This window comes from Rhododendron vialii, chromosome 8a (genome assembly GCF_030253575.1).
Source record: "Rhododendron vialii isolate Sample 1 chromosome 8a, ASM3025357v1".
NCBI lineage: Eukaryota > Viridiplantae > Streptophyta > Magnoliopsida > Ericales > Ericaceae > Rhododendron > Rhododendron vialii.
Window position 1 is genome coordinate 35,482,458 of NC_080564.1, and position 27,308 is coordinate 35,509,765.

Here is a 27,308-nt window from a genome sequence, read left to right on the forward strand (position 1 = left end):
ATATCGACGTGAGGTTTTACAAGGTGAAAGAGTTGATTGATGCAGGTGATTTGATACTGGAAAAGGTGCATACTTCTGAGAATGTAGCTGATATGTTATGGTTACTGCAGACAAGTTCGAGCATTGCTTGGACTTGGTTAATGTCTCCAGTGATAGAAAAAAGGCAACATCCCCCCAACCTACTGGATGGTGATGATTACTTTTGAAGGGGCAAGAGTATATTTGCCAATGTGGAGATTGTTCGAATTTGTGGCTCGTATGTTAAGTATGAAGAGATACCAAGGAGTTCTAGAAAGAAGGTCAGATGCCGCGTTTTGTAATTTGGGGTGGGGTATGGTACGGTATCATACAAAAGTATTTTTGGGATACAAGCCAAATACCAGGGTTAGGATTAGAATATGGTTGGTATAAATACTCTATGTTGTAAACCCTATTTCGTACTGTGATAATAAGAACAATAGCCGCTCTCGCTCCCGTGGACGTACCCGGTATTGGGAAACCATGTATATTTGTGTGTTGATTTCTTTACTGTCATATACTCGTAAATCGTGCGTGTGCGTGTGTGTCGATCCTAACAAGTATAATGGGTTTGTGTGAACAAGTGGTTCTTGATAGAGCTCAATGGAGAAAAATAATTTATGTAGCCGACCCCAAGTGATTGGGACATAAGGCTCGATTTGGTTTGGTTTGGTTTTGTGGCAATTAATCAGCATTCAGCGGTGTATGTTTCGTAATTTTTAAAAGTTTCTTAGGGTTAAAGGTGAAATAGTAAATGTTAACTGTTATTTTGATATTATATATACGGAACGGTTCAAGGGACACCCTAAAAAAACACCCAAAAAAACACTCATAATCTCAATCTCATAGTTTCCGATCAAATTTTTATGATCCGAACCGTTCAATGTGTGCAGAATGTGATTTTAAGGGTGCACACGAGAAATTAGCAAAAAAAATGACCGGGAAAGGTTTGATTTGAGCAGTTTTTATTTGAACCGTTCAATAAAAAACTGTTCGAAACTGTTTGGATCAAGTCCTTCCCGGTCATTTTTTTTGCTGATTTCTCACGGGTACCCTTAGAATCACGTTCTGATCATATTGAGCGGCTCAGATCATCAAAATTTGATCAGGAACTATGAGGTGTTTTTTTGGGTGTCCCCGGAACCGCCCTGTTATATGTATGATGATAAACATATCATATGTATCAAACCCCTAAATCTGCAAACAAAATATATACATAATCATAGTGAAGTATAGATTAAGTGTTACTTTCTCGTTTTACTTTGGAGGAGAGGGGGATTTTTTTTTAGAAATTGGGAAAGCTAAATAATCTCTAGGTGCTGACTAGTCGGGCTAGGCACTCCTCTTCTGCCCGACTAGTGCCAAGAGATTTTTAGAACATTAGAAGAAAGAGAGGATAATCTTTTCTTGCTAGGGTTGTTGGGAATTAACTATTTCTTAGTTCTTTACACGTCACTATATTATTTGAAGAATTTTATCTTTCCACCAGGAATATCGTCAGAGAGTTCATGGTGCCCTAGTGAAATATCATGGCTCAAGAGTTGGAGTTGAAAGGAAGCCCAAGAAACAGCCAAGTGTTGATAGACAAGCCAGACCACCGGGTCCCCCAAAGAAGAAAGCTAAGGAGACAGCTATTCCCATAGTGAAAGTAACAAAAAGCCCCAAAAACAGCTCTACGAAGCCAGTGAGGAGAAATAAGCCCCAGTATAAGGATCCTCTGGCAAGCTCCAAACTAGAGATGATAAAGAATATTAGAGCACAGAGAGCAGCTGTGGAAACCAAAAAGACTGAAGCCATCGTACAAGCAAAGTAAGTGCTTTCATCTTTAATGTTTTTTTTTTGGGTAAATATCTTTAATGTTATTGAACAAGTCTATATAATAAACTGGAAATAAGACAATCTGTGGCTGGCTGAGTAATTGGTTCAAGTAGACAATCAAGTCTATGCTAAAGAAGATTCAAGGTCACACTTAGATCTATTTTGTTGGCAAGGACACATGGCATTGACTTCTTGTTAGGCTCTTCTTACCCTATCAAAACATGATGGCTATAGTTGCACAGTGGAAATTAGAAATGAATTACCCTCTCTCTCTCTCTCTCTCTCTCTTTGCTGCAGGCTATTAATCGCAGAAGCTGAAATGGCTGCAAAGGCCCTAGAGGCAGCTGCAATGACAAGCCCTGTTGCTCAAGCTTCCCTTATTGAAACTAGGAAGCTTATAGCTGAGGCAATTCAATCTCTTCAGTCCATAGAGAAAGGTCAGATTCATTCGAATGAAACTGATGTACAAAACCCTTCAGTTGCCTCAGCAGAACTGGTGAACCATATGGAGAAGGAAAGTATTGGGAAAATTAATGGTACCCAAGCTTTGGAGTCAAGGGAGAGTGATATCAAGGACTTTGGTTTCGGTAAATTTAATTTCCAGTATCTACTTAATGGCGATGATGAGGTCCTTCCTACAACAGGTTGTGATTTACTGAATGGTAAGGAGGAACTGTATCGAACAGGCTCCAGTGATTCTGGTTGGTCTCCATCGGAACTGAACAGTGTACTAAAGCAATCTGGCATCACAGAGCAACTGAGTCAGCTTGAACCAAATGGAAAGAACAGTCTTCAAAAAGAAGTGCCATCGGGTGGAGCCGAACTTAAGCCTGAGAAGGAGGTAAAACCACCAAGTTCAATTAACGTCGCTAAGAAATGGGTCCGTGGGAAGCTGGTTGAAGTAGAGGAAGTAGATTAGTTTAGTGTACAAGTATATTTTGAAGTTGGCGAAGTTTTCATCTTTTAGAAGGTAGTCAACTTGGTGTCTGCACTTCGCTAAATTGGGTACAAGAGTGATGCAGTGTAACACATCCTATTGCAGTTATCATGTGAGTTTAATCGTTTTCAAGGCCAACAATTACGCAAATCCAGCTTGGAAGCACGGTAATTAAGCACTATTAGTGTAGTTTAGTACAGTGGCATTGTCCAACTTACAATGGATTTGGCATAGGCAGGTACAGTTGTATTTGACTCATGTTCCATCAGGATATATAAATTATGTCCCTTTTCGTGTTAAAATCTGTTTTGCTTTAGCTGGGATCGGTTATTATTGTGAGATTAACGTGAATTATTGACAGTCAGAGTTCCATTTTCTGGCCAATATTTTAATTGCACACAGCCAAGATCACGAAACCGAATTTCTGCGTGACCTTTTTTGATGGCAAATACACCACCCATTGCCCAGCGTTTACGTGTCGGAATTGGGGGACAAGTTTCTACATCAGTGACCAGCTCACCAGCAAGAGGAAGAACGGGCGCAATTGGCCTAGCGGTTGTGTGGTTATATTAAGTTGCAGTGAGGTTGTGGGTTCAGTAGCGGTAGAGCATTGGGTTGGTTGGGTAAACATGTGACAAAAATGAAAAACATGTAAGAGGGAGTGGTGGGGTGAGGAAAGAGAATCAAAAGAAAAAGAAGTTTTGATTTTGTTCTTTCAAACAACAAAATTTGGTTACCAAAAGAGAGAAGAAGAAAAAAAAGGTACCGAGGAACAAGATTAGTGGTTCCCGTGACTAATTTAACCAGTAAATTATTGAAGTTAACAGAATTGACTTGCTGCTCATTGACTTTATTTTGTTCTTTCAACCAACAAAATTTGGTTACCAAAAGAGAGAAGAAGAAAAAAAAGGTACCGAGGAACAAGATTTGTGGTTCCCGTGACTAATTTAACCAGTAAATTATTGAAGTTAACTTGATTGACTTGCTGCTCATTGACTTTTAATTATATGTTCGGATCTTAGATTTGTTAATTGGATCTTCTCTCTCTCCCATCTCATTTTGTTTGCTTGGTATGCTATTTTGAGACTTTTCAAATTATTTAGGCGCCGTTCCGGAACTAAAAATAAGTATTTATTTTTTAAGAATGCAATTTCAAGTTCAAAAATAATGTGTTTAGGCAAATAATTTTTCGAGCAATATGAATCTTGTTTGATAGATCTTATCGAGATCTTTTATACGGTGCAAAAAAAATAAAAAATTTATTTTTTATTTACATTATATTTTAGTTTGAAAATATGAAATAAGTACTTATTTTTTAAGAAGGTGTTCTGGAACGGGGCCTTACTCTCTTTGAAAAGTCAACAAAAAAAGGTGTGTACTTCCCCAAACTAGTCCTCACAAGTGACTACAAGTAATTTTCACGTTATTGTCTAAACAGTATTTTCGGTCCAAAAATATACATTATTCAAAACAACTCATTTCCCTTAGAGCTCGTTCCAGAATACCTTCTTAAAAAATAAGTACTTATTTCACATTTTCAAACTCAAAAATAATGCAAATGAAAAATAATTTTTTAATTTTTTTTCACCGTATTAAAGATCTCAATGAGATCTTTCAAACAAGATCCATATTACATATTTTTAGATTTCAATAAACCCATCATTTTTTAGCTTGAAATTACCTTCTTAAAAAATAAGTCATTATTTAGCGTTGCGAAACGGGGCCTTAATTTCGATGTCCAAATATTTTTTTTAGTGAATATAAGTGATATTTTGAAAATCTGCCTACACTTTTTTAACTAGAACTAGAAGCTTAATGGAGGGGGAAAGGGATCAGATCCTTTTGGTCCAAGTTTTGGACCGGAAAAAAACAGTCCAAATTTGTGCCATACATCGAGAAAATCAATAGTTCGGATCTATTAAAAACTCCTCACGCGAATAATTCTATTCTTCCAAGTGAAGAGTCTTTAAGCAGATCCGAACTATTGATTACAGTACCGGACGATTTAGATTTTGACTATCTTTTCTGGTTTAAAACTTGGACCGAAAAGCGGAGAAGAACTATTGATTACAGTACCGGACGATTTAGATTTTGACTATCTCTTCTAGTTTAAAACTTGGACCGAAAAGGATCCGCTCCCGGGTGAAAACCCAAAGATGGAACAACCATTTGGTGGTTGTCTGATGAGTACCCGGGAAGTTATAGTCTGACCGTGGGGAGTCGTTTTCTGGTATGTGCCACCGACGTGGTTTCTAAATAATAATTCCTCTCCTCTACCACCTCTTCCAGATTATTACTACCACTCCCCACTGATCTCTCTCTCCCATCTTACTCATACAACTACGCATCACACAGAGAGAGAGAGAGAGAGAAGAGAGAGAAAGGCCAACTAACATTGTGCATTGAGTAGCAACTTTACCCTTTGTTACACTGCAACCAGTATTCAATGGACAGAGAATCGTCTTCAGACGAAGAGGAAGATCGACGAAACCTAATCAATCAGAACGAAAGGCCACCAAACAAGTCCCCCACCAAACGCTCCACCTTCCAAATCGACGACGGCGACGACGATGATGATAACGAATTCAAACTCAGAAACGGTACCACTGATAATGCCACTCGCCATCTCTCCCTCCCCAAATTCAGCTTCAACAAGAGGTACCTCCTCGCCATTTTCCTCCCACTCTTCATCGTCGTCGTTTACTTCACTGCCGACATCACAACCATGTTCCAAACCAGCGTTTCCGGCATCAAGCTCGACTCTTCCATCGACCGTATGCGCGAGTCCGAATTGCACGCTTTGTACTTGCTTAGACAGCAGCAATTAGGGCTTTTAAGATTATGGAATAACTCGTTTGCCACTCCTGTGAATTCCACGACGAATTCCTCGGACTCACCCGCGTTGTTCGAGGATTTCAAATCTGCTATGGTTAAGCAGATTTCGTTAAACAAACAGATTCAGCAAGTACTTTTGTCAAGTCATGAATTTGGAAGTAGTTATTGGGATTTGGAGGAAAATGTCACGGGTCTTGGCGTGTATGCGAGTCTGGATAGGTGTAGGAAGGTTGATCAGAAGTTGTCTGAGAGGAAAACGATTGAGTGGAAACCAAGGTCGGATAAGTACTTGTTTGCCATATGTGTATCGGGGCAAATGTCCAATCATTTGATTTGCTTAGAGAAGCACATGTTCTTTGCAGCCCTACTCAACCGCGTTTTGGTTATTCCCAGCTCTAAAGTAGATTACGAGTTTAATCGTGTGTTGGATATCGATCATATAAATAAATGCTTAGGGAGAAAAGCTGTTGTGACTTTCGAGGAGTTTTCAGAAGCCAAAAAGAAACACTTGCACATAGACAAGTTTGTTTGTTACTTCTCTTTGCCACAGCTGTGTTTTATGGATGATGAACACGTTAAGAAGTTGAAGTCGTTGGGAGTTTCGATGAACAAGCTTGAGCCTGCTTGGGTTGAGGATGTCAAGAAGCCGACAAAGAGGACAATGCAAGATGTAGTGGCAAAGTTTTCGTCTAATGACAATGTTATCGCGATTGGAGACGTTTTCTTTGCTGATATGGAGCAAGATTTGGTGATGCAGCCGGGTGGTCCTATTGCTCACCAATGCACGACTCTGATTGAGCCAAGTCGTCTTATCATGCTTACGGCACAGAGGTTTATACAAACCTTCTTGGGGGAGAGATTTATTGCTCTCCATTTCCGGCGTCATGGATTTTTGAAGTTCTGGTATGCTTTCCCTGATCTCTAACTTTGATATATTTTGGAGTACCATTCTGTAGCATGTGAGGTGTTGGAGTTTGTCCCACATTGGTTATTTATTTCCTCTAAAACTATGAGCCTGGGTGGCCTCTCCACTCATTGCCAATTAGTTTTGAGTTGTATGTGTTAGCATTGTATGAGAGCTAGGGTTTCGGAGAATTTGTTCTCCCTTGTTTGTGCCATAAGTGCACTGTTGTTTGTTGTGATCCATGTGTTATGGATCGTTTGTTTACCTCTTCACGTCTGAGTCGGGGGTTGCACATGCGGGGTGTGTTGGAGTTTTTCCCACATCGGTTAATTATTTCCTCCAAAACTAGTTTATGAGCCTGGGCAACCTCTTCACTCGTTGCCAATTGCTTTTGAGTTGGATGCTTTAACATGAGGTTAAATTTGAGCTGATTGTAGTTCGAAAAATTCTCATGTAGCATGATTTGTGTTACCCCAACTTGAAAACTTTGAGACAGTTACTCGTGGGGAGAGAATTGGGCATCACGCCCTTCTTTCCCTACCTTTTTACAAGGTACATCTCGGGCAAGAATTTTGTTCTTTTAACGGTTCAGTGGACATAACTTTCACTGCCATGAGTATTGTGTATTTGACCTCACAGATAGAATTTTTCGAGTCTTCATGCAGATAAAGCTTTAATAAAGTGCCAGTCTAACAAGTCTTTCTTGTTTTGTCAGCAATGCTAAACAACCAAGTTGCTTTTTCCCAATTCCTCAAGCTGCAGACTGCATTGGCCGGGTGGCTGAGAGGGCCAATACACCTGTTATATATTTATCCACAGATGCTGCAGAAAGCGAAACCAGGTTATTGCAATCACTAGTCATATCAAACGGAAAAGCTGTACCACTTGTTAAGCGGCCAGCTCGTAATTCTGCTGAAAAATGGGATGCTTTGTTGTACAGGCATGGCCTTGAGGCAGATCCACAGGTCAGTTATAGTTTCTGTAACCTCTAGGAATGGTGATTGTTGTCAAGTTCAGTTTTGGTTCATCTTGATACTTTTAGATCTAGTTTAGTAAATTTATAGAGCCGTAAAATTTTACTATCTTCTTTGGAAAGAGGGGAAGAAATAAAATGTGAAGTAGAGAGCTGTTCCCCTGATTATTGCAAAATATTTTGACAAAATAATTTGGAGGTACTATTGGACTGCACTATTGGTGGCAGTTTGATGTTAAGCTCAGAGGTGAAGATCCTTGAGACAGTTGAGAAAAGCAATCTGTTGGTGGTTGGAGGTCTGGTAGCCTCTAGTATGTTGCAGGTTTGCCATTGTACTATTCTATGCAGAACCTTCAAGGATCAATGGGGTTTTGTCATTCTGTATACTGGTGCCTTTTGTTTTCAGTCACACAAGGTAATTAATGACGTCTGGGTGCTAAGTCATAGAAGCTTGGTATTCTATTCTTCCATATCCATTGGTAATGGTTGGTTTAGCCATGAGGCAACACAATTCAACTATTTATGAGTATCAAATATACTGTTTCATCCCTAGTTCTGGTATGATATATCCGTAATAGTAGTTGACTATATTTGTCCTTGTGGTTACTCGTTACACACTTTAAGAACACATATTCTGTTGGCTGCTTATTGTGTAGTATTTACTAGACTATGCCTTTATTGTATGTTTCATACGCAGTTATCAGTTCTCAAGTCATTTTGAATATCTCATGTTAATTGAAACCACTATATGCTGTACAAATACTTTTTTTTTTTTTGTTCGTGGAGGGGAGTGTTGGTTAGTGTAGCCGTGGAGATTTCTGGTAGTTATTTTTATGTCTGCATAATTGTGTTTCTACAAAATGACTTGAGAGCTGATGCTTGTGCAGAGTTTAACATCAATTTGTCCTTTTTTGGGTTGGTAAGCTAGTAGAGCTTCCTGTGGATCTCGTGTTGTTGAAAATAGAACTTCTGAATGGTACAACCGTTCTAACGATGCTAAGGCCTAAGAGACGGATGGAATATCTGATCCGACATCATAGTCATTTCATAGGGGAAGCTGCAGAAATTGAGGTTCTGACCTGAAAAGAGGAGAGATCGAGTTACGAACAAAGGGATTTGATACAATCAATAACGACCTTATGCTAAATGATTCCTTGAAAAAACTCGCTGTCTCATCGAAGTGTACTTCCTCTTATGTTTGCATTTGCGAGAGAGGGAGTGTAGGAAGGATGGAGGTGCTTCTCCATGCCACCATCTTAACAAACAGATATGCTATTATTGGTGGCCTGGAGCAGTCGCAGAAGGTCACAGTGTAGTGTTGAAAGGCTGCATCTGGTCCTTTGCCGCTTTCTATTTTGGTTACATAGAGCCTTTTTTTCCACAAGAAAAATAAAATAAGGCTCCATGTTTTTACGACATCTACCTTGTATTAACATATTTTCACCGACATTTTAGTTACCTACTAATACGATCACATTTTGTAACCAAAATTTGAATTCTCATCCTGAAGGTGGAAGCTATGCTGGATAAAACAATTTGCGCCATGTCTACGGTGTTTATTGGAGCTTCTGGATCCACTTTCACGGAGGACATTCTTCGGCTCCGGAAGGATTGGGGATCGGCATCACTTTGTGATGAATACCTCTGCCAAGGTGAACTGCCCAATTTTATTGCCGAGGACGAATGAAGTGGAGATACAATGGCCACCTCATGATCATATTAGGGTCCTTTTGCCTGACTTTGTGGAGATACAATGGCCACCTGATTATCATAGTAGGGTCCTTTGGCCTGACTTACGTTCCGTCACCCTCAACCCATGGATGTTCGTTCCACTGCTGCTGCCGATGGTTGTTGCTCGGCCTGATCTCTGTCTGTGTGTATTCTAGTGTATGATAGCAGCGTTTTGAAATATGTTTTTTTTTTTATACTCCCTTTTTATGCCATGGTCGAGTGTTATTTGTTGATTCACCTGGTTTTTTGTGAATTCAGATTTTAGCCTCACCAATAAAATATCACTGCATCTTACAAGTGGTAGATACTTTTAACAGTTGTTATTGGATACTTGTGTTGATGGAAACATTCTACTACAGAAATAGGAGTAAATCAATGGTACATATGTTATTCGTATCAACAGATACGGGCCATACGGCAGCTAATGTGGGCCAGAAAGTGGTGTAATGTGTTCTCATTTGCATTAGTAAGCCATGGAACCTGTTGGGAATCTACAAATTGCATTCGGAACATATGCGCAGCTCATGGTAGGATCACAACGAGCGAGTGAGCTGGTATCAGTATTGGTCTTGATTCATTGGAGTAGTGGACAATCGCCTGGGATGAACGTATGGTGATCTTTAAATTTACATGGCACCAAATATGTAATACTCCATCACGTGATTGGGTATTTCCAGTGCACGAAGATGGAGATAGGGCATTATCTCCGTAAGCAGAGGTGGTTTTGGAAGAAATTCTGAAACCTTCCAGGTCACAAAGCAATTACTACATAATGGCTATAATATATTGCTGACTTTCTCTTAGCGCTTGATTATATCTCTTAATCACTTTTATTTTCAAAGAAAGAATTTCAATTGTGCCCTAATTTTGAAGCATTGATTGTCATATTTTATTGATTATGATTTGATATCTCTTTACGGAGTCGAACGAATTCATGAACCCCAATCATGATGATATATATAATTCCTCTCTTCTTCTTCTTCTTCTTTTCATGTTATATGCCACTTTTCCTAATTAAAAAAAATCGTATGGATCACGACAAAAGAAATTATATTTATAGTATTTTGCTCGTAGTGTACATGTAATATTTTCAGTTAGCAAATTCAGAATTTAACATTTTGATATAAAAACTGGGTTAATCCATTTGTCACAAATCCTGCTTTCTCTCATCTCATCATCATCATCATCATCATCATCAAAATAAAAAGCTTTTGCAAACGCAAAATTATCCTTATTTAGGGCTGAGGTGACTTATTCCAACTGTCCACTATATGACACGTGCACAACACCCACCACCCCAACATGCACTAACGCTTGGGGGGCTTCACCGGTCTCCTCTCTCTCACTCCCTCTCCAGCCGCCGCTTCGCCCCGTCGCTCCATTCTTCAGCAGTTTCCACCCTGAGAGAGAGAGAGAGAGTGCTAGCGTTGCTCAATTCAATTCCCAATTCTTCGACTACTGACTTCACAGATGCAAAAAGCTGTTGCCTTCTGGATATCCTCCAATGGCTTCGAATATACAGATCCTTCTCCTCATTCGCTTTTGACTTTATTCCACTGATGGAAATTAAACTGGTATCGTACATTGACAAATATTCATACTTCGTAGGGTTTTACAACTACCACCGTCGGATTGATTTCCCTGTCTAAAAACACCTCTTGATCTCATTCTTCGCACAGAAACATACATACATATATACACACACACAGGAATAGCCGAGTTTGTTAAAACCAATCATGAGAGCCAGATTGATTGTTTTTCCGATCAGAGGAAGGAACTGGTGCTTTAGCAGGCCGATTGACCAGGCAACTTTGGACTCGCAGTCTGCTTATACTCCTTCCACGTTCAAGGAACTCTGGAAGAACATCTCCTCCTCTTCCAATGACAAGTCCTTCAACTCCAACGCAGAGCTCCTCATTGATTTTGCTTCTAATAAGGTCTGTTTCCTTTCCATATATATGTAAATACTAGATGCCGGAGCACACACGATTCGTGTGGAAATCCTGTTACACAACAGATGGGAAGAGGAAAATCTTGAATCGAGGTTAATCTGTCGTGAAATGTAGATTGTGAAAGTAGAAAACATGGGAGGAAAGAATTGGTGTGGCAGTTTTTGTTCTCTTTTTGGCAGTTCCTTTAGGTAGTTAAGAGGGGCAATTTGGAAATCTAAAATGTGTGCCAGCCTCAAAACTGACCTTTAAATCAGAAAGGTGTTCCTTCAGAATAGTAAGTACATGCCTGCCGCCCGGGCAAATTATATTATGCAAAAGAGAAAAAATGAAAAATCTTCAGTTGAGACTAATTGGTAATGAAATCTGAGATGTGAAAGTAGAAAAGAGGGGAGAAAAAAATAGGTATACAATAGTTAAAAGGAGCAATTAGGAAAACTAAAATGGGAGCCAGCCTCAAAACTGTTCACATCAAAAAGGGTGTTGCTTTTAATAGGTATACAGTAGGTTATACACACGTTAGCTCTGTTGGTGTTTTTGTGTGAAAGATGGAAATGGTGATGTGGTGATTTATTTGAACGTTTATAGATGAATCGAGCTTGGACAGGTCTTGAAAAGGCGCCTCCTGGAAGCTTCAAAAACAAGCTTTATGGGTAATCTTTTACTGGATATCTTTTGTCTGTGAAAATGTTGGAATCGGAAGTGGGTCTTTCATTTCTACAATGACTTGTTACTTTCCTAAATTTGATTTCTGATGTCAGTTTGGGATTGCGCCTTTTGGCTCGTGTTAAGCCTTCTGAGATTTTCCTCAAATCTATTTCTAAGGAGGTTACAAAAGTTGAAGTTACATTCCCGTCAAGGTTTGTTTCCTTGTACTTGCTTCTTGTCAACCTTTTTGATGTTTGATTCATTCCCATTTCAATATATGCCCTCCGCAGCCCATTTCTAAACAGTATTCGTCATGTCCCATTTGAGGTTTGTGGTGTATCTCGGGTGGCAAATTTGTTTGGTTAGACCTTTAAGAATATGATACTAATACTACTAAAAGTGCTGGAGAAGCATGTTATTGCCTATGTGAGAGAAATAGTGTGACATTTAAAGCATCAACAGTGAAAGATTGTGTTGATCTTCCCATTTATGCTCTGGAACGTGGTTCAGAGAGTATGTACCATGAAATAAGAGCATTTGTAGATTGATTTAACTTCACCCCTTCATGTCGAGAAACAAAGAGTATCAAAATTGGTTGTGGAGATACACCCTTTAGTCAGTAGATTTCAAAGCATTTGTTGGTTTTGGTATGTACTAGGAGTTAGAAACTTGGGACCTGATATGGTTGGTGCAAAGTGTAGAGATAGCGAAGGTGATTTTGAATTAGTTGGTTGTTACTTGTCAAAATCAAGGATGTATCTTTGGCACACCCAGTCCCAATCCCAATCCCAATCCCAGTATCGGAAACCATGGGAGAGTTATAGAAGGTAGATGGCCAGGAACCCCCTTCTAAAAGTAATTTACTTTCCCCCCAGCCCCCTAAAGTAAATGAATGAATAAGAAACTGAATCATAAATGATTTCAGTCTCGAAGATGGTAAAGTTGCAGCAACAGGGATTCTATAAAAGGAAGCTATGGTTCACACTTGATGCATCCAAAAATAACACAAACTGCGGAACTGAAAACTGATATGGAAGCTAGAGGACATGCTTTGGTCATATATAGAGATATTTATCTTGGTTTGTTAATATATGGGTAACTATTTTAATGTTTTGCCATGTTGCAGTTTAAGTCCACGACTTGTACGCAGAAGGTTAAGGCATATTGCCCAAAGGTAACTTTCCCATTTCATGAACCTAAAAACCTTCAATGGAACTGATAATTGTTTTTTGTCAAGAGCTCAGCTGCATCAGTCAGCCAATGTGTATTGGCTTTTGTTGGAATTTGAGTTTGGGGTTTCCTGATATGAAAAATTATTCAATGCCCCTAGGCCCCCTGTGCCCCAAACTCTTTCTCCACCACATTTTTGTTTGGTCCCCACCACAAAGAGTGTGGTGTTTGGGGCACCGCCAAGTGGTGCCCTAGGGGCATGGAATAATTACTCTTTCCAATATGTTTAACAATCTGTTTCATTGATCTGCACTTTCACCAACGTATATAACTAAATGCACTGTGCACTTTCATTAGAGTTTTGAATGCGTTTCTTTATTGTCATTTCATCCTTATATGCTAATTAATGAAAGCATTGCATCTATTATCAGGGGAACTATTATTCACAAGAGATACTTCTACGGATCAGTTTCATTGCTTCCACTAACAACTGCCTTCACCGTATGTATATGGCTTTCTTATCAAAAGATCAACTTCAATCTCATTTTGTGACAATTTTCAAAGTTGATTTCACTCTCTTTAGATATACTTTTTTCCTTTTTTCCTTTTGTGCTCATTGCTTGTTATTAATGTCATTGTTTGCTCTTATTTTTTGTTTCTTCAGGTTTTACCTTTGCCTAATATCCCATTCTTTTGGGTCCTGTTCCGCAGTTACTCTCATTGGAGAGCTCTCAAGGTGTGTTAAGTCTTCCAAACAAAGCTCCATCCTTCATTATGCTTTTGTGCTATTGTCAAAAACCGTAATGTAAGTTGCATTCCTAGAGTGGGTAACCTTGAGTAGCTAAACGGTTTTTTGATGATTTCCCGCCAAATGAACAATTCCACTCAAACAAAATGAGAAACATAGTTAGTCCTGGTAAAAGTCCCGTGGTAATCATGTATGCCAACTTGTCAGATCCTGCTACATATTGCCTCTTTGATGCTCTGCTTCAATTTGGTCTGAAGCTTTTTCATCAAAAGAATTAGTTTCTTAGTTGCACCTCAGTCTCCATGATATTTTTCTCCTTCACATGCCCTTTCAACCGTCATTGAATTATAGACTCATTGTTCTTTCATTGCCGGGAGCAAACCACTTTAGTACAACTTATCTCAAGTTGTCTTCCATTTCTCATTGCATTGCTTTTGCCATTCATCTTATCCCAAGTTTCCTTATTTCATTAGCTCGTCGTCTTATGTCCATTGTCCGTGTTACGTGGCTGTCACGAATTCCCATGAGCCTTGAGTGGTGTTATAGCAAACTTAGTGAGCGCTCCACTGTTTTTATCCTGTACTATTTGTGGCATGCATCACACATCTCTTTGTGGGTGATTGTATCACGTGGATGATTGGGGTAGCCGCTGTTTTCTCCTATGCCGTATCGCTATTCTGGTTATGGTATAAAGTTCTTTGCTCCCATTATACTCAGAACTCCCTTTTATATGATGGGCGTTACTATTCATGGTGGCTTGCCTCTATTGTATGTCTGATGTAGCCATATTTTAGCCTTGTGCCTCCTACAGCTTTCATTTGATATTAAAACCCGCCCACCCACCACCCGCCTGCCAAACTTCGGTTGCCTGATTTACTAATTGCATATATCCGTCATGTTTGCTTTTTCAGGGAAGCGAGAGACTTCTTCAACTAGTCTCGGACTCTTCTGTCACAACAACAAACAAGAGCGAAAATGCAGCCGATGACACACAAAATACAATCCAACATTCAGTAGATCCTTCATGGGTAGGAATTCTATACTTTCATGGATTATATCTTAGTTGCACGAAGCGGGAGCGGAAGCGGGGGCGGGAGCGAGGGAATACAAAAGCTCCCAAGGTTGGGAGCATGAGAGGAGCGTGTATATATATTATGAAAATAATGTAGCATAGAGTATTCACTTTAAAAGTACAATCATTTTAGGAAGTAAAAATATGGGTCAAGTCCTCAATAAGTGTAACAAATGGGCTAGTGTTACAATACATGAGTTCATCAAATACCAATAAATAAAACCAAGTGATAAATCCCTGTTTTCTATGCAAAGATCATACAAAAGCTCCCATCTTAATAAGGAGCGAGCTCCCATCTCAATGGAGCTCCTTAGTTGGGAGCGCAAAAGCGGGCTCCCAAGGTGGGAGCGGCATCACTTTAGGAGCTCCCTGCAACTAAGGATTATATAGAATCTTATAAAATTGCCAGAATCTTGTAAAATTCCATTCTTCCTTGAACCCTAGGAGGCTAGGACCATGCTGGCACTACAAGAAATAATACTCTTCGCGACGGGAAAATACTGTTGCGAATAGTGGATTCCCGTTGCTAAAGCCCTTTTGCGACGGGAATGACCGGTGGCAGATGGTGGGGTGGCAAATACTTTTTGCAACGGGTTTTTCCTGTGGCAAAGTATTTGCAACGGGAAAAGGTAGTATTCGCGACAGGTGTATACCGTCGCAAAAAAAATTAAAAAAACAATAGATTTTATTAGCCACGGTATAACCCCGTCGCAAATAATAGTATTTTTTTCAAAAAAAAAATATTCCTGCCTCGAAAACCTTTTGAACCTTAATATCCAGACAAAACAGAACTTTTGAATTCATAAACTAGCAAAATTGTCCTTACAAGAATGGAAATAATAATTCATACTTTTGCAATCCAAATTCATGTTCATAGATAACCATACTCAAAATAAAATAGAGTCAAGGGCAAAAAAAAGGATGAACAAGTCAAAGAAAATAAACACAAGTGAGTCCCCAAAATAATCTTTGCACGCGCGCCTTAATCAAACATATTCTTCCGACCATCTTTTTCTCAACATCTGCCAAATAAAGAAGCAATATTAGTTGAAACCTACAGAATAATATGAAGGCAACAAAGAACGAAACTATGAAACAGGGTATTACAATAGGTACTCACCCCTCCAACCACTAAAGCAGTTCTTCACCTAGCATTGTATAAGAGTTCCATGTAGCCTTCTCTGGAAACAAGAAAATAAACAAATAAATGTTACATAATATACTCCTAACAAAAAGTTAAACTCCCCAAACAAACATGGAAACTTTAACTCATGTGCAGTGCAATGGACAAACAAACATGATTAATAAATTTCCTATGCCTACTGAAGTAATAAGCAAAGCAAAGCAAAGAATGCATTTCCTTGTGTTACCATCAAAGGTTTTACCTTCCTATGACGAGATCATAACTGGACGTGTCATGCCAGGAAATACTTTTTTCTTTGAACTACCTTGTTTGATATGAAGTTTGTGAATCACTACAAATTTTCAAATGGGTCACATAATTAAACACAAGCATCAGCAGGGGAACACGAAAACATAAAAGGAAACAAATTAAGAAGAAAGCTGGAGGTGGTCCCTCGGTTAAGAGGGAGATCTGTGAGTAGGTGGCGGTCCCTTTGCAGAAAGTAACAAGTGTTACTTCATCTCACTGTAAACAAATAATAACTAAAGTTGCAAGTACTTGAAAAAATGAGACTATGAGAGGGTAAATAACTTAATACTTAAGTTAACAAAGTAACAGGGTAAATAGATTAAACCTTGGTACATAATCGCCATATGTAATTCTTATGACCTTAGGCACTCGCACAGGTAAGCTTCGGCTGAATCAAGAAAACAAAGCCAAAACTTTAGATGCAATGCAAAGGAACGTAGGACTCACTGTGATAAACCCAATTCTTGTAATTCCTTAAGAAACCATTGGATATTAGATGCTCTCGCACCACCACTCTTGCCAGATTATAACGATTCCCACAATTCCTACACAGATACCAAACTTTCATATCTTTTACTGTCTGCAAACGTAAGGAATTGATCAATCCCAGCTATATATTCTGCGGACATTCGATTTAGTAAGTCTATCCAAGTCCTGTCTATCTCTATATACTCTTCCTTCAGGTGTTTCTGTACATATTCACATGATTTATTAAACATCACAAAGTTCAAAAATAATTCACAGCTAATTGTTGGTGGATCATGATGAAACCCAATGAGTGAAGAGAAGCCCCAACAACATTAATGAAATTTAACTGACTACAAGATATCTCAATCGATTAATGTTTTTAGGGATTCCCTGAAGTACTACCAAAGAACTATAAGAAAAAGAACATGAAACTAGACTGCAAGTTTAACTTAACAAATCCATAAACGTTAGAAAGACCAGCCCACAATCTATTAAAAGTAAAGATTGGTATAGTCCTAGTTTTTCAAGCATGCAAACTGTGCATCAAATAATCCTCTAATAGCACCAACTCTCATTTAGGAAAAACAAAAACTATGTTAAGTTAAACTAAGTAAACATGCAAATTATACCACAACTTCAATTTCTGGCGTTTTCAGTAAGTTCTACTTCCACTAAAAGTAAGACAATATAAAAGACATGAATCCTACTTTTACTCTATAGTCAACAAAATGGAGGGGCAAATTACCTCTTTAATTCCGAAACGAGCCCAGCTAGACTCCAACATGCGTAGCTTTTTTTTTTTTTCCCCTTTTAAAATCAGGAAGTTTCTATATGCATACCAATTGGTAATGCTAGGCGATTTCACTAATTTGGATGAATTTGATCATGCCTTCAAATCAATGGTTTAAGTTAGTTGTTAGATGCGGCATTCCGTGGGATATTAACGAGCAAGCTTCATAAGGGGCAAAATACAAAAATGTAAATGAACAATTGAAACCCTAACTCAAATATACAAAGAATACAACTAGGAAGTATACCTTTAAGGACATCAGGGGGGAAAAAAGGTGATAAACTTTCAATCCCAATTAGCTTGGCCATGATATTGGGGAAATAATTTATTTCCCTCTGAGTTGTACGACTATGAATGAGAATGATGGAAAACTTTAAATTGCTCCTACCCAGAAACTTCTCCAGTCGTGGGTTAGAAATTGAAGATGATTGCAGCACTAACTTCGACTAGATTGTAGGCTAACTTCAATCGTAGAGGAAGAGCGAAAATCAAACACAATCGGTGACAGCTATTGAGGAATTGCGTACAGAGGCAACAAGAGCTCGTCTGGGGATGATTGTCTATGGCCACTGAGAGAGAGAGAGAGAGAGAGAGAGAGAGAGAGAGGAGAGGAGAGGCGTCGATCGTGGTATAGGGTTTTTTTTTTATTCGCTAAGTGCTGGAGGGGAAAAAGTGTGGAAGGGGAAAACCCTGCGAAAATAACTCTCTATATTTGCCACAAGGCCCAACCCGTGGCTATTACTTCTTTATTTTGCCACCGCTACTTTTTACCATGGCAGATGGAAGTTTTTCCATTGCCAATTGCAACAGGGATTTAAGCCGTAGCAAGGTTAGTATCCGGTCAATAAAATTGAGCTTTTTGCAACTGCAAAACCACCGTAGCAAATATTCTGGTGGCGTATAGCCTAGTTTCTTGTAGTGTGGGTCCCATTGGTCCGTTGTGGTCCACATGGGCTGCTCATTGAACTGTTAAGAGGAAGAAGTGACACGCTAGTGACTTTTTTGGTGGGCTTGACTCTGTGTGTGTGTGTTTGCGGGCACCTCCCTGTGCGTTTCTTTTACTTGGGAGATATTGAACTGTCTTATTCTTAGTGTGTGGGTTTTTTAGTTGTACTTTTCTGTTAACATATGCAGCATCACTGTTAGCAATTAGTACTCCCTCCGTCCCAAATTGTTTGTCTGGTTTGTAAAACGATAACTTAAAAATGCAATTTTTTCAAGAAAAAATTCTAACTTTTTTCACAAATTAAAAACACTCATTGATATCTAGTAAGTTGTTGAAATTTTTTTGATTTTTTCTTGCAAAAATTGTATTATTTTTAACACTCCATTTTGCGGACCGGACAAACATTTTGGGACGGAGGGAGTATTTCTTTTTGTGGGAAATATACTCCTGGAACTCAAGGAGCAAAGCCTTCTACTGTCTGAGAAACCTAGTGCTTCACCCCACAAGTGCGGTCGTAGATAGTTCTGATAGTGCCAGGGCTTAAAAGGGCCTCCAATTTGTTACTAATCGAATGTGGAAACTCGGGAACAATTTGTTACTAATAGAATGTGGAAACTCGGGAACAATTTGTTACTAATCGAATGTGGAAACTCCGGAAGAAACCGTTCTAAGGCTACGGTCTGTATTTAGGGAATAGCACATCACTAGCTGCTCTAGTAATTCCCACCCGTACGTGCACGCCAAATAAGGAAAAGCTGACCACCTGTGGGGTTTTTGGTTTTGGCTTCGTGAGCACATCTTGTTTACTTGCTAAGGTCAGTCTTATTTTTTGGTTGAGTAGCTGTTGCAGCCATCAAAGGAACTTGAAGAACTCATTCAACGTGGAGATATTCACGGTGGACTCAGCAAGTGTCTGATATCCACCATCTGCAAGACTTACGACCTGAACAAGATAGATGTTCTGAAGTACCAAGATTCCATTTAGTCAATGTGTGTATTTGTCTTCGGCAAGTGCAGCATAAAAGGTTTTTTCAATGAAAAAAGAAATGTCATTTCCCGCTTCTTTTCCTTTCTCCTTTTGTCGTAATATTGAGCGCGTTCTTGTTAAATTTAGGATTGAGATTATGAGGATGTACATGATGACAATTTTGATGTCATTTTTGGGTTTATATACCTCTGGCTAGTTTCTAGCAGAAGCAGTTTCAACAAGAACTCCATTTTGGTAAAAATAATACACTCGCCGTTGCTTGTGGTGGCTATTTGTGTAATATGCCGTGTAATGTGTGTGGTTTCGGGATGTCATTGTACTCAGAGAGATTCACAAACGCTCTATCACACTCGTGGGTTGTGAGAGATAAATTTAGAGAGTAGTGAGCGAAATATTTTGAGAGCACAATCCCTTGATTTGAAGAGTTCTAGATATTCGAAGTCCTTTCCAATTTCCAATCAACAAAGCCAAGCAAGAACAAGAAAATCAAACCGAACAGAGGGGATGGCTCCACAATTTCCATGATTGCAATTTTAATTTGTTCTTTGTCTTCCTTTTTGTCCTTCTGCTTTCTGAGAACTTTCTGGAAAAAGATGAACACGCTGCCAGCAATGCTGGTATATTTTAATGCTGGAGTGTTGTGGATCCACCTTGTTGAGCCTCCTTCAGTGATTAATTGATAAAAGAGACCACTGTGTTGTTGAAGGTGGGCTGTGGCGAGGTAGATGATGAGCTAGAAGAAGAAGTTGGTTCCGAATGTGCCAAGTATGGGACTGTGACTCGGGTCCTCATATTTGAGAATGCCGAGCCAAATTTTCCATCCGATGAGGCCGGCAGTGATCTTGAAGGCCGCTTCGTTGAGATAGAGTGATCAATGCTACTTTCTGCGAGGAGGAGAAATTCAGTAAGAATGAGTTGGCTATGATACCAGGGGAAATCCCCGGTTTTTGAATCCCAGGAATAAGCTTCAGATGTGACGCAAATTTGGATATTTTTCGAATACTTGGTAGGCATGTAGGTGGATACACCACGGCACACTCTACTTGTGCCTAAGGTGCATTGCATTAGTGAAGAATACATTGATGCGCCCGAGGAGTAATAGGATTGCACCTGAGTCGCATATGTTGTGCCCAGAGCGCACTCGAATTGCGCCTGAGGCGCATTGCGTTAGTGAAGAATGCATTGATGCGCCCGGAGAGCAATAAAATTGCGCCTGAGTCGCATATGTTTCGCCCGGGGCGCACTCGAAGCGCCTGAGGCGCATTGTGTTAGTGAATAATGTATTGATATGTCCGGGGAGCAATAGGATTGCGCCTGAGTCGCATATTTTGCACCCGGGGCGCACTCGAATTGCGCCTGAGGCACATTATTAAAGAATGCATTGATGTGCCCGGGGAGGTCGCATATGATGCCCCCGGGGAGCACTCTTATTGCGCCTAAAGGTGCATTTAACTCAACATTTTTGTAAAAAACATCCCTCCTCAAACACCATCACTCAACAAATTACTTTCCCAACATCCACGGCCATCCATCACCACCACTTCCACCCTATCACCACCATTTTCACCCATCTTCCACCAACATCTTACCACCATCATTCACCACCACCGCCCACCATAACCGCCATTATTTCACCACTACCATAACCCTTTTTTACCTCGTGCATAGCCATCATTCACCACCACCACCAATGTTGCAATCACTTCACCACCTACACCACCATTATTTCACAACACACTACCACCACACTTTGTCCACTACCACCTCCATTGTCATCATTTAACCACCACCATCACTTCACCACCACTAATACCACACCATCACCACTACTCATCATTTTAACCCCCACAACCACTACTTTTCCACCCCACCACCATCGTCTTGACCTCACAACCATCATCCCAAAACTACCACCTAAACAATTCTTGTCACGTCACTACACCTCCACCACCACTCCATTACCGTCACGTCTCCATCGTTGGTCACCACCTCGCTCTCCACCCCTATCATTTTACACACTACTACTGCCACCGCCGCCACCGCCACCATCATTACCACCACAACACCTCGCTCTCCACCCCTATCATTTTACATACTACTACTGCCACCACCACCATTATCACCTCAACACCGTAAGAAATTAAAAAAACTCTATATTTTTTAATTTACGATCACCACCTCACAACCACGACTTACATCTTCACCAAAATACCATGACCTTCCGCTGTCATCATTTCACAATCACTACCGTCATCACCATCACTTGAACACCACGATTACTACACCTTCAGCGCAACCATTATTTGACTGCAAATTACCATCACTTCCAATCTTATTTGCACTATCACCACAACCATCACTTCACATTCGTCACTTCACCACCGTCGCAACCAGCTCACCACCTCCAACATTGTCCCTTAACTATCGCACCATCACTATCATTTCACACACTATCACCATCGTTCGTGATTGTGGTGGTATGATAAAGATTCGGTAGTTGTAGTGGGTTGGAGGCAAAGTTGTTAGTCCATACCAGCCAGCGTACCGTTTTTCACTACTGGAATGGTACGTACCAGTACCGGTTTATATCTTGGTACGTTTTTGGATTAGTATTTTATACAAGTTCAATATATTTCTATCTAGTAAAATTTAAGGAAAAATTAATAACAATATATATGAAAATAAGATTTTCAAACACTCTTTTTAATTGTTTGTTGTTAAGAAGTTGTTATATTTCTAATATATTTAGGATTAATTTAGGGAAATACATATATTTTTATTGACTTCATTATACCTGAACCCAATAATGAAAATCATTTATATTTCTTCAAAATTTAATTACAACAGAGCACATGCAAGAAATAAATATTACTCTTGGTCGCATCGAATTGTATTTAGCCGCTAAGAATTACTATTGGCCGCATCAAATTGGACTTGACCGCATCGAATTGCACTTAGACGTGTCGAATTGCTCTTGGCCGCATTGAATTGCTCTTGGTCGCATCGGATTGCACTTGGCCACTAAAAATTTTGGCCACATCAAATTGCACTTGACCGCGTTGAATTACTTTTGGCCGTGTTAAATTGCACTTAGCCACATCAAATTGCACATTTTTTGTTTTCTTTTCCTTCCTACTAGGTGTTGGCCGCCGTGCTCGCACGAAGATTTCGTGCCCGTGGAATATGTAAAATATGAGAATTGGTGAGTAGAACTCTGGACCAAAGTGATTTATATACAGATTTAGAAGCACTGAATATACCTAAAGTTAAGTAGCAATTTGCCTGGACAAAAAGAGTTGCGTACTAAACAGGCAATATTGCAAATCACCCACACCAAAAGATCTGCTCTATTGTCTGTTGTAAATAGCTGAAGCAAAATATGTGTCTATATGCTAGAGGATGCGAATGCATTTAAAATAGAAAGTTGCAAAACATTCACACCAAAAGATTTGCTTTAATGTCTATTTTTCAAAGATCGCTTGCTGGAATTAGATGGGGGCACTATTCTTTCTTCTGTTTGTGTTTCAGAGGCTATGCAGATTCGTCTTCTTCCATGTCACTGTAGCATGTTGATGAACTAACTCTGGAGCTTTCTTGCTAGGTGCGTTTGTTTGGTGTTTTTGGAGGTTGGGGTTGAGGTGGTTGTGGTTGGGGTGCTTCTCGCTGCAGTGGTTCTTCGATGTTGATTGGATTGGAGATTGAGTTGACAGTGAAAACACAGCAGTTGATTCCTCTGTAATCATCCATGCAAGCCTTCAAGTTAAAAGGGTGGTTGTGCCAGGGAGGAAGAAGAAACGTGGGCTGGTGGGTTCAAAAACAATAAGCTAGAATACAACAATAAGCTACGGCAAAAGAAAGAAGAAAAGTGGGCTAAGTGGTGTGTTCAAAAACTGCTGGTAGATGAACGCCTTTTAAGTTAGACTGCCACAAACTCATCACGCCATCACCTTCAGTGGTTGCTAGGGTCATTCCACTAATGTTCCACTCCATCTCCCAAACCTGATCACGGAAATATAAGATTTGTAAGGGAAGATTCAAGAAGCACATCCTCCCGTACATTATAGGCGACCCTTTTATAAGCAAGTAAATAAATAAAAAAGAAATTAAGAAAAGAGAGCTCTTCAAGACCAGAGAGCAATGTAACCTTTTTCGTTGAGAGCTTTCCATCAAGATTGGGGTTTAATCCAAGGTGCCATATTGTAATTTGCTTGTGAGTCCCAGTTGTTATTACCTCATATGGCCTAAAAAAGAATTATCAACCCAAGATAAGAGTCATCTCAAATAATGGTGCTCCTAGCAGTAACATCAGAATCATGGTATGCTGAAGCAAAACATCGCCCTGAAAATATTTAGTATTTCAAAATGCCGGAATCGCAGGCTTAAGGTTATTTTTACATGTGCCACGCACAAAATAAACTTGTATCAGAAGATTGACACAATTTTACCTGCCAATATTTGGTGCCCAAGCAACCGCATAAATTGGATCGCCCTTTTCCTCAGGTAAAGCCAACTCAGCAACTGGGAGCCACCTTTAAATTCCCAAACCTGCAGACATCTATCAGTGATTAATATTTTTCTGTATCAGTCTGAAGATGATTTTCGCCAATATATCCTATATGTCTATTTGATCATGAGCCCAATAAGGATGTTTAATATTTGCGTTCAAAATATAACAATGCCCAAGCATCTGATTCGTGATACTTAACAAACATTTGTATTAAAGACTAAGAATATCTACCCTGTTGTGTTGTTTGACAAGGAATTAGAAAAATAAAACACTCAGAAACAGATACGGTGACGTCTCTCAATACCAATACATGTGTTGTGTAAGCCGCCCGAATACTTGAGTTATCAAACAAAACAAAAAAAGAAGAGCCAATACATGCGTTCGTGTGACATGATACGCAAGTGACGTCAATATGTACATCACGTGCACTTCAATACTATGATACTTCATATGTTGTAACCAATTGGGGCTAACCAACAAACAATACTTACCAAAATTGCTTTTTAGAAAACCAATCAATGAATCCACATGTTTTCCCGTTTACAATTTTTGGAAAAAGATTTCAAGAATATGTCAAACAAGTTTAGAGGTAAATGTTCTGCTATACTGATGCTGAAAACAGCAACCAAACGGGGACTATTCAGGTTAGGACGAAGAGGATTGAAGATTTGACTTTCTTTTCCTTGTATAGGTTTCTCACCAACTAATGCATAGGACTGTTGCAGTGAATAGCCAAAGGAAACTTAACAGAACTAACAATTAAGAATATCTCTAATGGTAAGCCATTTCTCAAGCCAAAGGCATTATTTGATGTGAGATCCCCAAAATGAGCTAGGCCATGGCGTGTGATAAGCCATTTCTCAAGCCAAGGCATTATTTGACGTGAGATCCCCAAAATGAGCTAGGCCATTTCTGATGCCAGGATTGGCACCAAAAAAAAAAAGCAAAGACACTTATAGAATGTACACCCCTGTGCCAAATCCCATGCCAGAGCAAAAATTTGGCATCAAGAATGGCAGCAAAACCATCTCCACCCTCATGCCAAACCTGCACACTATCTAAGCCATTCGATTTGCATTGGAAAATGGAATGAGTTTAAATCAACGGTGTGCACCGGTGCAGCCACATCGCTAATTTTTGGCTATTTGACACTGTAGGAAGCCAAAAAAATGACACCGTCAATATCAATTTAGCACCAACCACTGACTTGTTTTTACTGTTGATTCAGCATTGTCTGACGCAACCTTTTAGCATCAAACCCCTATGAAAGTGATTCAAGTGATCCAACCCGCAACCACCGTCATGGATTAATGCACAAAATAAATTTGAGACCACCGCATGATCGGCATCAACTTTGCCAAATTTCGACCAAAAACTACCATAGCAAGTCAAAAAATAGTTTTGGCTCGGAAAAAAGCAGCTCAAATCATTAGAGATGATGTAAGACGGGATTAAGAAGTTACCAACCATAATCTCTAACTTCCCGACCTTCGTCGTCGTGACGTCCAACTCTGGCCTGCAAAGCATCGCTGTTTATATCTACCAAATTCCCGATGGATTTTTTTTTTGTAAGTAAAATTAGTAAATAATTATATTAGAAAGAAGGCATAAATGGCATGCCACCCGTATACAATTCCCGATGAATCAGATACAATTATTAATAAAATCTCTCTCTCTCTCTCATCAATAATTTAAACCCTCGATTTACACAACCTAGAAACACTTTTGAGTTTATAAATCTAACAACGAACACAACCAAATCAGCAAATTTCATCAGCTCACATTTGGTTTCTATTTCATTCATGCAATTTGGAATTAACTATGGCGGTATGGTGTCTCTTCCCCTTACTTTAATCTTGAATCAAATTCAGAATTCAGCTAAAAAAACTCATTAAATCCCTTTCCACACTTATAGTCAAACTCAAACCACACTTTTTTAAGGCATAATAGTTATGAATCATGTCTATGATCTTATAGCTGTAATGTTGAATTGAGTAGATGAATGCATTAACCAAGGAGGAATTCTCCCGAGGTAAATGGTTGCCAATGCATACAAGCAGAGAGAACTCATCAAATTCTACCTCTTGCTTCTTAGCTTCTAGTTTCCAATTTGACCTTCTAGCTTGTTGGAGTAACTCTATAGTTTTCATTATTTACTTCCTGTTTAAATTTAACATGGCAGCTGGATTTTCGGTTTTCCCCTGATCCATTTTTCTTTATTTACCATATATGATGGCGGAAAAAATTGCAAAATGGAAGATATTTTAGGCAGAATTTGGGGAGGTAGATAATTTCTTTGTTAAACAAACAAAAACCTCTACCCAAGCCAATGCTTGAAGTGCACATGGCCAGACACATGTGTTCACAACTTTTCGATGTGCTTGACGTGTGTGAGTTTCATGTGTTTCGTGTGACTGCTCAGCAGCTCAAGCGAGTCGAACAATTCCGGAATCCAAACACGTTTATTTTTTAATCTGTATCCATCCAGATGATATCTGTGGCCATATCAATGCAATTGTTTAAAAAACACACATAAGCATACAGAATCACCCGTCTTCGAATCCAAACAAATTTATTTTTTAATCTGTATCCATCCAGATATCTATATCCATAGCAATGCAATTGTTAAAATAACACATATAACATACAGAATCATCTGTCTTAGCAGTTCGCTGCGCTGAATTAAACCGTCTATAACTCCCATCTACTTCTCTCTCGTCTGCAAAATCGTCAATAATACTATTATATACTGGATATTGCATGTACGTATACATATATCCTTCATGTCTGAGTATATAAGGGACAGATGGCTGAAAAAAAGACGACCCCTCGAATACTCCAAATAAGGGATAGGAGCTGTAACTTAAATTATACAACCAAAATCAATTAAGAAAACTCACCCGAAATCGTAGACCAAAAGGTGCACATCTCAAACGACATCAACTCTGTGCTCCATATCTGCCACAAAATTGCCAAACAAAGAGAGAAAGGGGGACGTTGCTGATGAGAGAGAAAACGGCGGGAGGAAGACGACGAGAAAGAGTGAGAGAGCCTGTGGATCAGAGAGTGCAAATTACTTACAGGCATGATGATGGCTGTGATTGTGGCTGGAGATTTGGACTGCACTGAAACGGGCTCGCCGTGCACCGATCGATCTGGCGAGGGTTAGAGAGAGGTTTGCGTTTGGTTTAGATCCAGATGAATAGAAACGAAAAGGGGTGAAGAAATATGGCAAGACACGTGGCCCCATCTGGTCTACAAGAAAAAATATACGGCTCAGATCCAAACAGCTTTCATCCTTGCCTTTTGACATAAATACCCCTGAACACAAAACTGCAGCCCCTCCAATCCAGGGACTTAATTGTACCAAATTT

The 27,308-nt window shown here is 39.5% G+C and overlaps 4 protein-coding genes and 1 long non-coding RNA gene across 17 annotated transcripts in view; 3 read left to right on the forward strand and 2 right to left on the reverse strand.

The window, feature by feature from the left end:
- LOC131335546 (uncharacterized) overlaps positions 1-3,075 on the forward strand; it is a 36,574-nt gene extending 33,499 nt beyond the window's left edge. For all 3 annotated transcript variants that reach the window (XM_058370957.1, XM_058370955.1, XM_058370956.1), the window contains 2 exons: positions 1,508-1,827; positions 2,134-3,075. In XM_058370957.1, coding sequence (XP_058226940.1) covers positions 1,508-1,827; positions 2,134-2,755 — 942 coding nt within the window. In that variant the 3' untranslated portion in view covers positions 2,756-3,075. The remainder of the gene's footprint in view (positions 1-1,507; positions 1,828-2,133) is intronic.
- A 1,866-nt stretch (positions 3,076-4,941) lies between these two features.
- LOC131335554 (O-fucosyltransferase 36-like) lies at positions 4,942-9,530 on the forward strand. Its single transcript, XM_058370967.1, has 3 exons — positions 4,942-6,511; positions 7,228-7,477; positions 8,996-9,530. The coding sequence occupies exons 1-3, from the start codon at positions 5,220-5,222 to the stop codon at positions 9,170-9,172; spliced, it is 1,719 nt and encodes a 572-aa protein (XP_058226950.1). The 5' UTR covers positions 4,942-5,219; the 3' UTR covers positions 9,173-9,530.
- Positions 9,531-10,466: 936 nt separating this feature from the next.
- Positions 10,467-19,707, forward strand: LOC131335555 (uncharacterized). Of its 3 annotated transcripts, none has more exons than XM_058370969.1 (9): positions 10,467-10,790; positions 10,896-11,153; positions 11,754-11,818; positions 11,927-12,025; positions 12,940-12,987; positions 13,415-13,484; positions 13,648-13,719; positions 14,643-14,759; positions 19,281-19,707. In XM_058370969.1, the coding sequence occupies exons 2-9, from the start codon at positions 10,953-10,955 to the stop codon at positions 19,422-19,424; spliced, it is 816 nt and encodes a 271-aa protein (XP_058226952.1). In that variant the 5' UTR covers positions 10,467-10,790; positions 10,896-10,952; the 3' UTR covers positions 19,425-19,707. The 3 variants fall into 3 exon arrangements, with proteins under 3 accessions (XP_058226952.1, XP_058226951.1, XP_058226953.1); XM_058370970.1 differs by having other exon boundaries at positions 10,469-10,790; positions 10,985-11,153; XM_058370968.1 differs by having other exon boundaries at positions 10,467-11,153.
- Positions 16,585-18,018, reverse strand: LOC131335556 (uncharacterized). Its single transcript, XR_009202547.1, has 2 exons — positions 17,882-18,018; positions 16,585-17,592 (listed from the first exon to the last, which is right to left on the reverse strand). It is a non-coding gene; the product is annotated as an uncharacterized LOC131335556 (long non-coding RNA).
- A 2,923-nt stretch (positions 19,708-22,630) lies between the features above and the next one.
- LOC131335557 (uncharacterized) lies at positions 22,631-27,172 on the reverse strand. Of its 9 annotated transcripts, none has more exons than XR_009202549.1 (7): positions 27,016-27,166; positions 26,835-26,892; positions 26,583-26,653; positions 25,402-25,450; positions 23,873-23,972; positions 23,572-23,668; positions 22,631-23,426 (listed from the first exon to the last, which is right to left on the reverse strand). XR_009202549.1 is itself a non-coding variant. In XM_058370971.1 (7 exons), the coding sequence occupies exons 3-7, from the start codon at positions 26,636-26,638 to the stop codon at positions 23,298-23,300; spliced, it is 429 nt and encodes a 142-aa protein (XP_058226954.1). In that variant the 5' UTR covers positions 26,639-26,653; positions 26,835-26,892; positions 27,016-27,166; the 3' UTR covers positions 22,631-23,297. The 9 variants fall into 9 exon arrangements, 1 of the variants encoding a protein (XP_058226954.1); XR_009202550.1 differs by having other exon boundaries at positions 25,398-25,450; XM_058370971.1 differs by having other exon boundaries at positions 23,572-23,658; positions 23,865-23,972.
- Between the last annotated feature and the right edge of the window lie 136 nt (positions 27,173-27,308).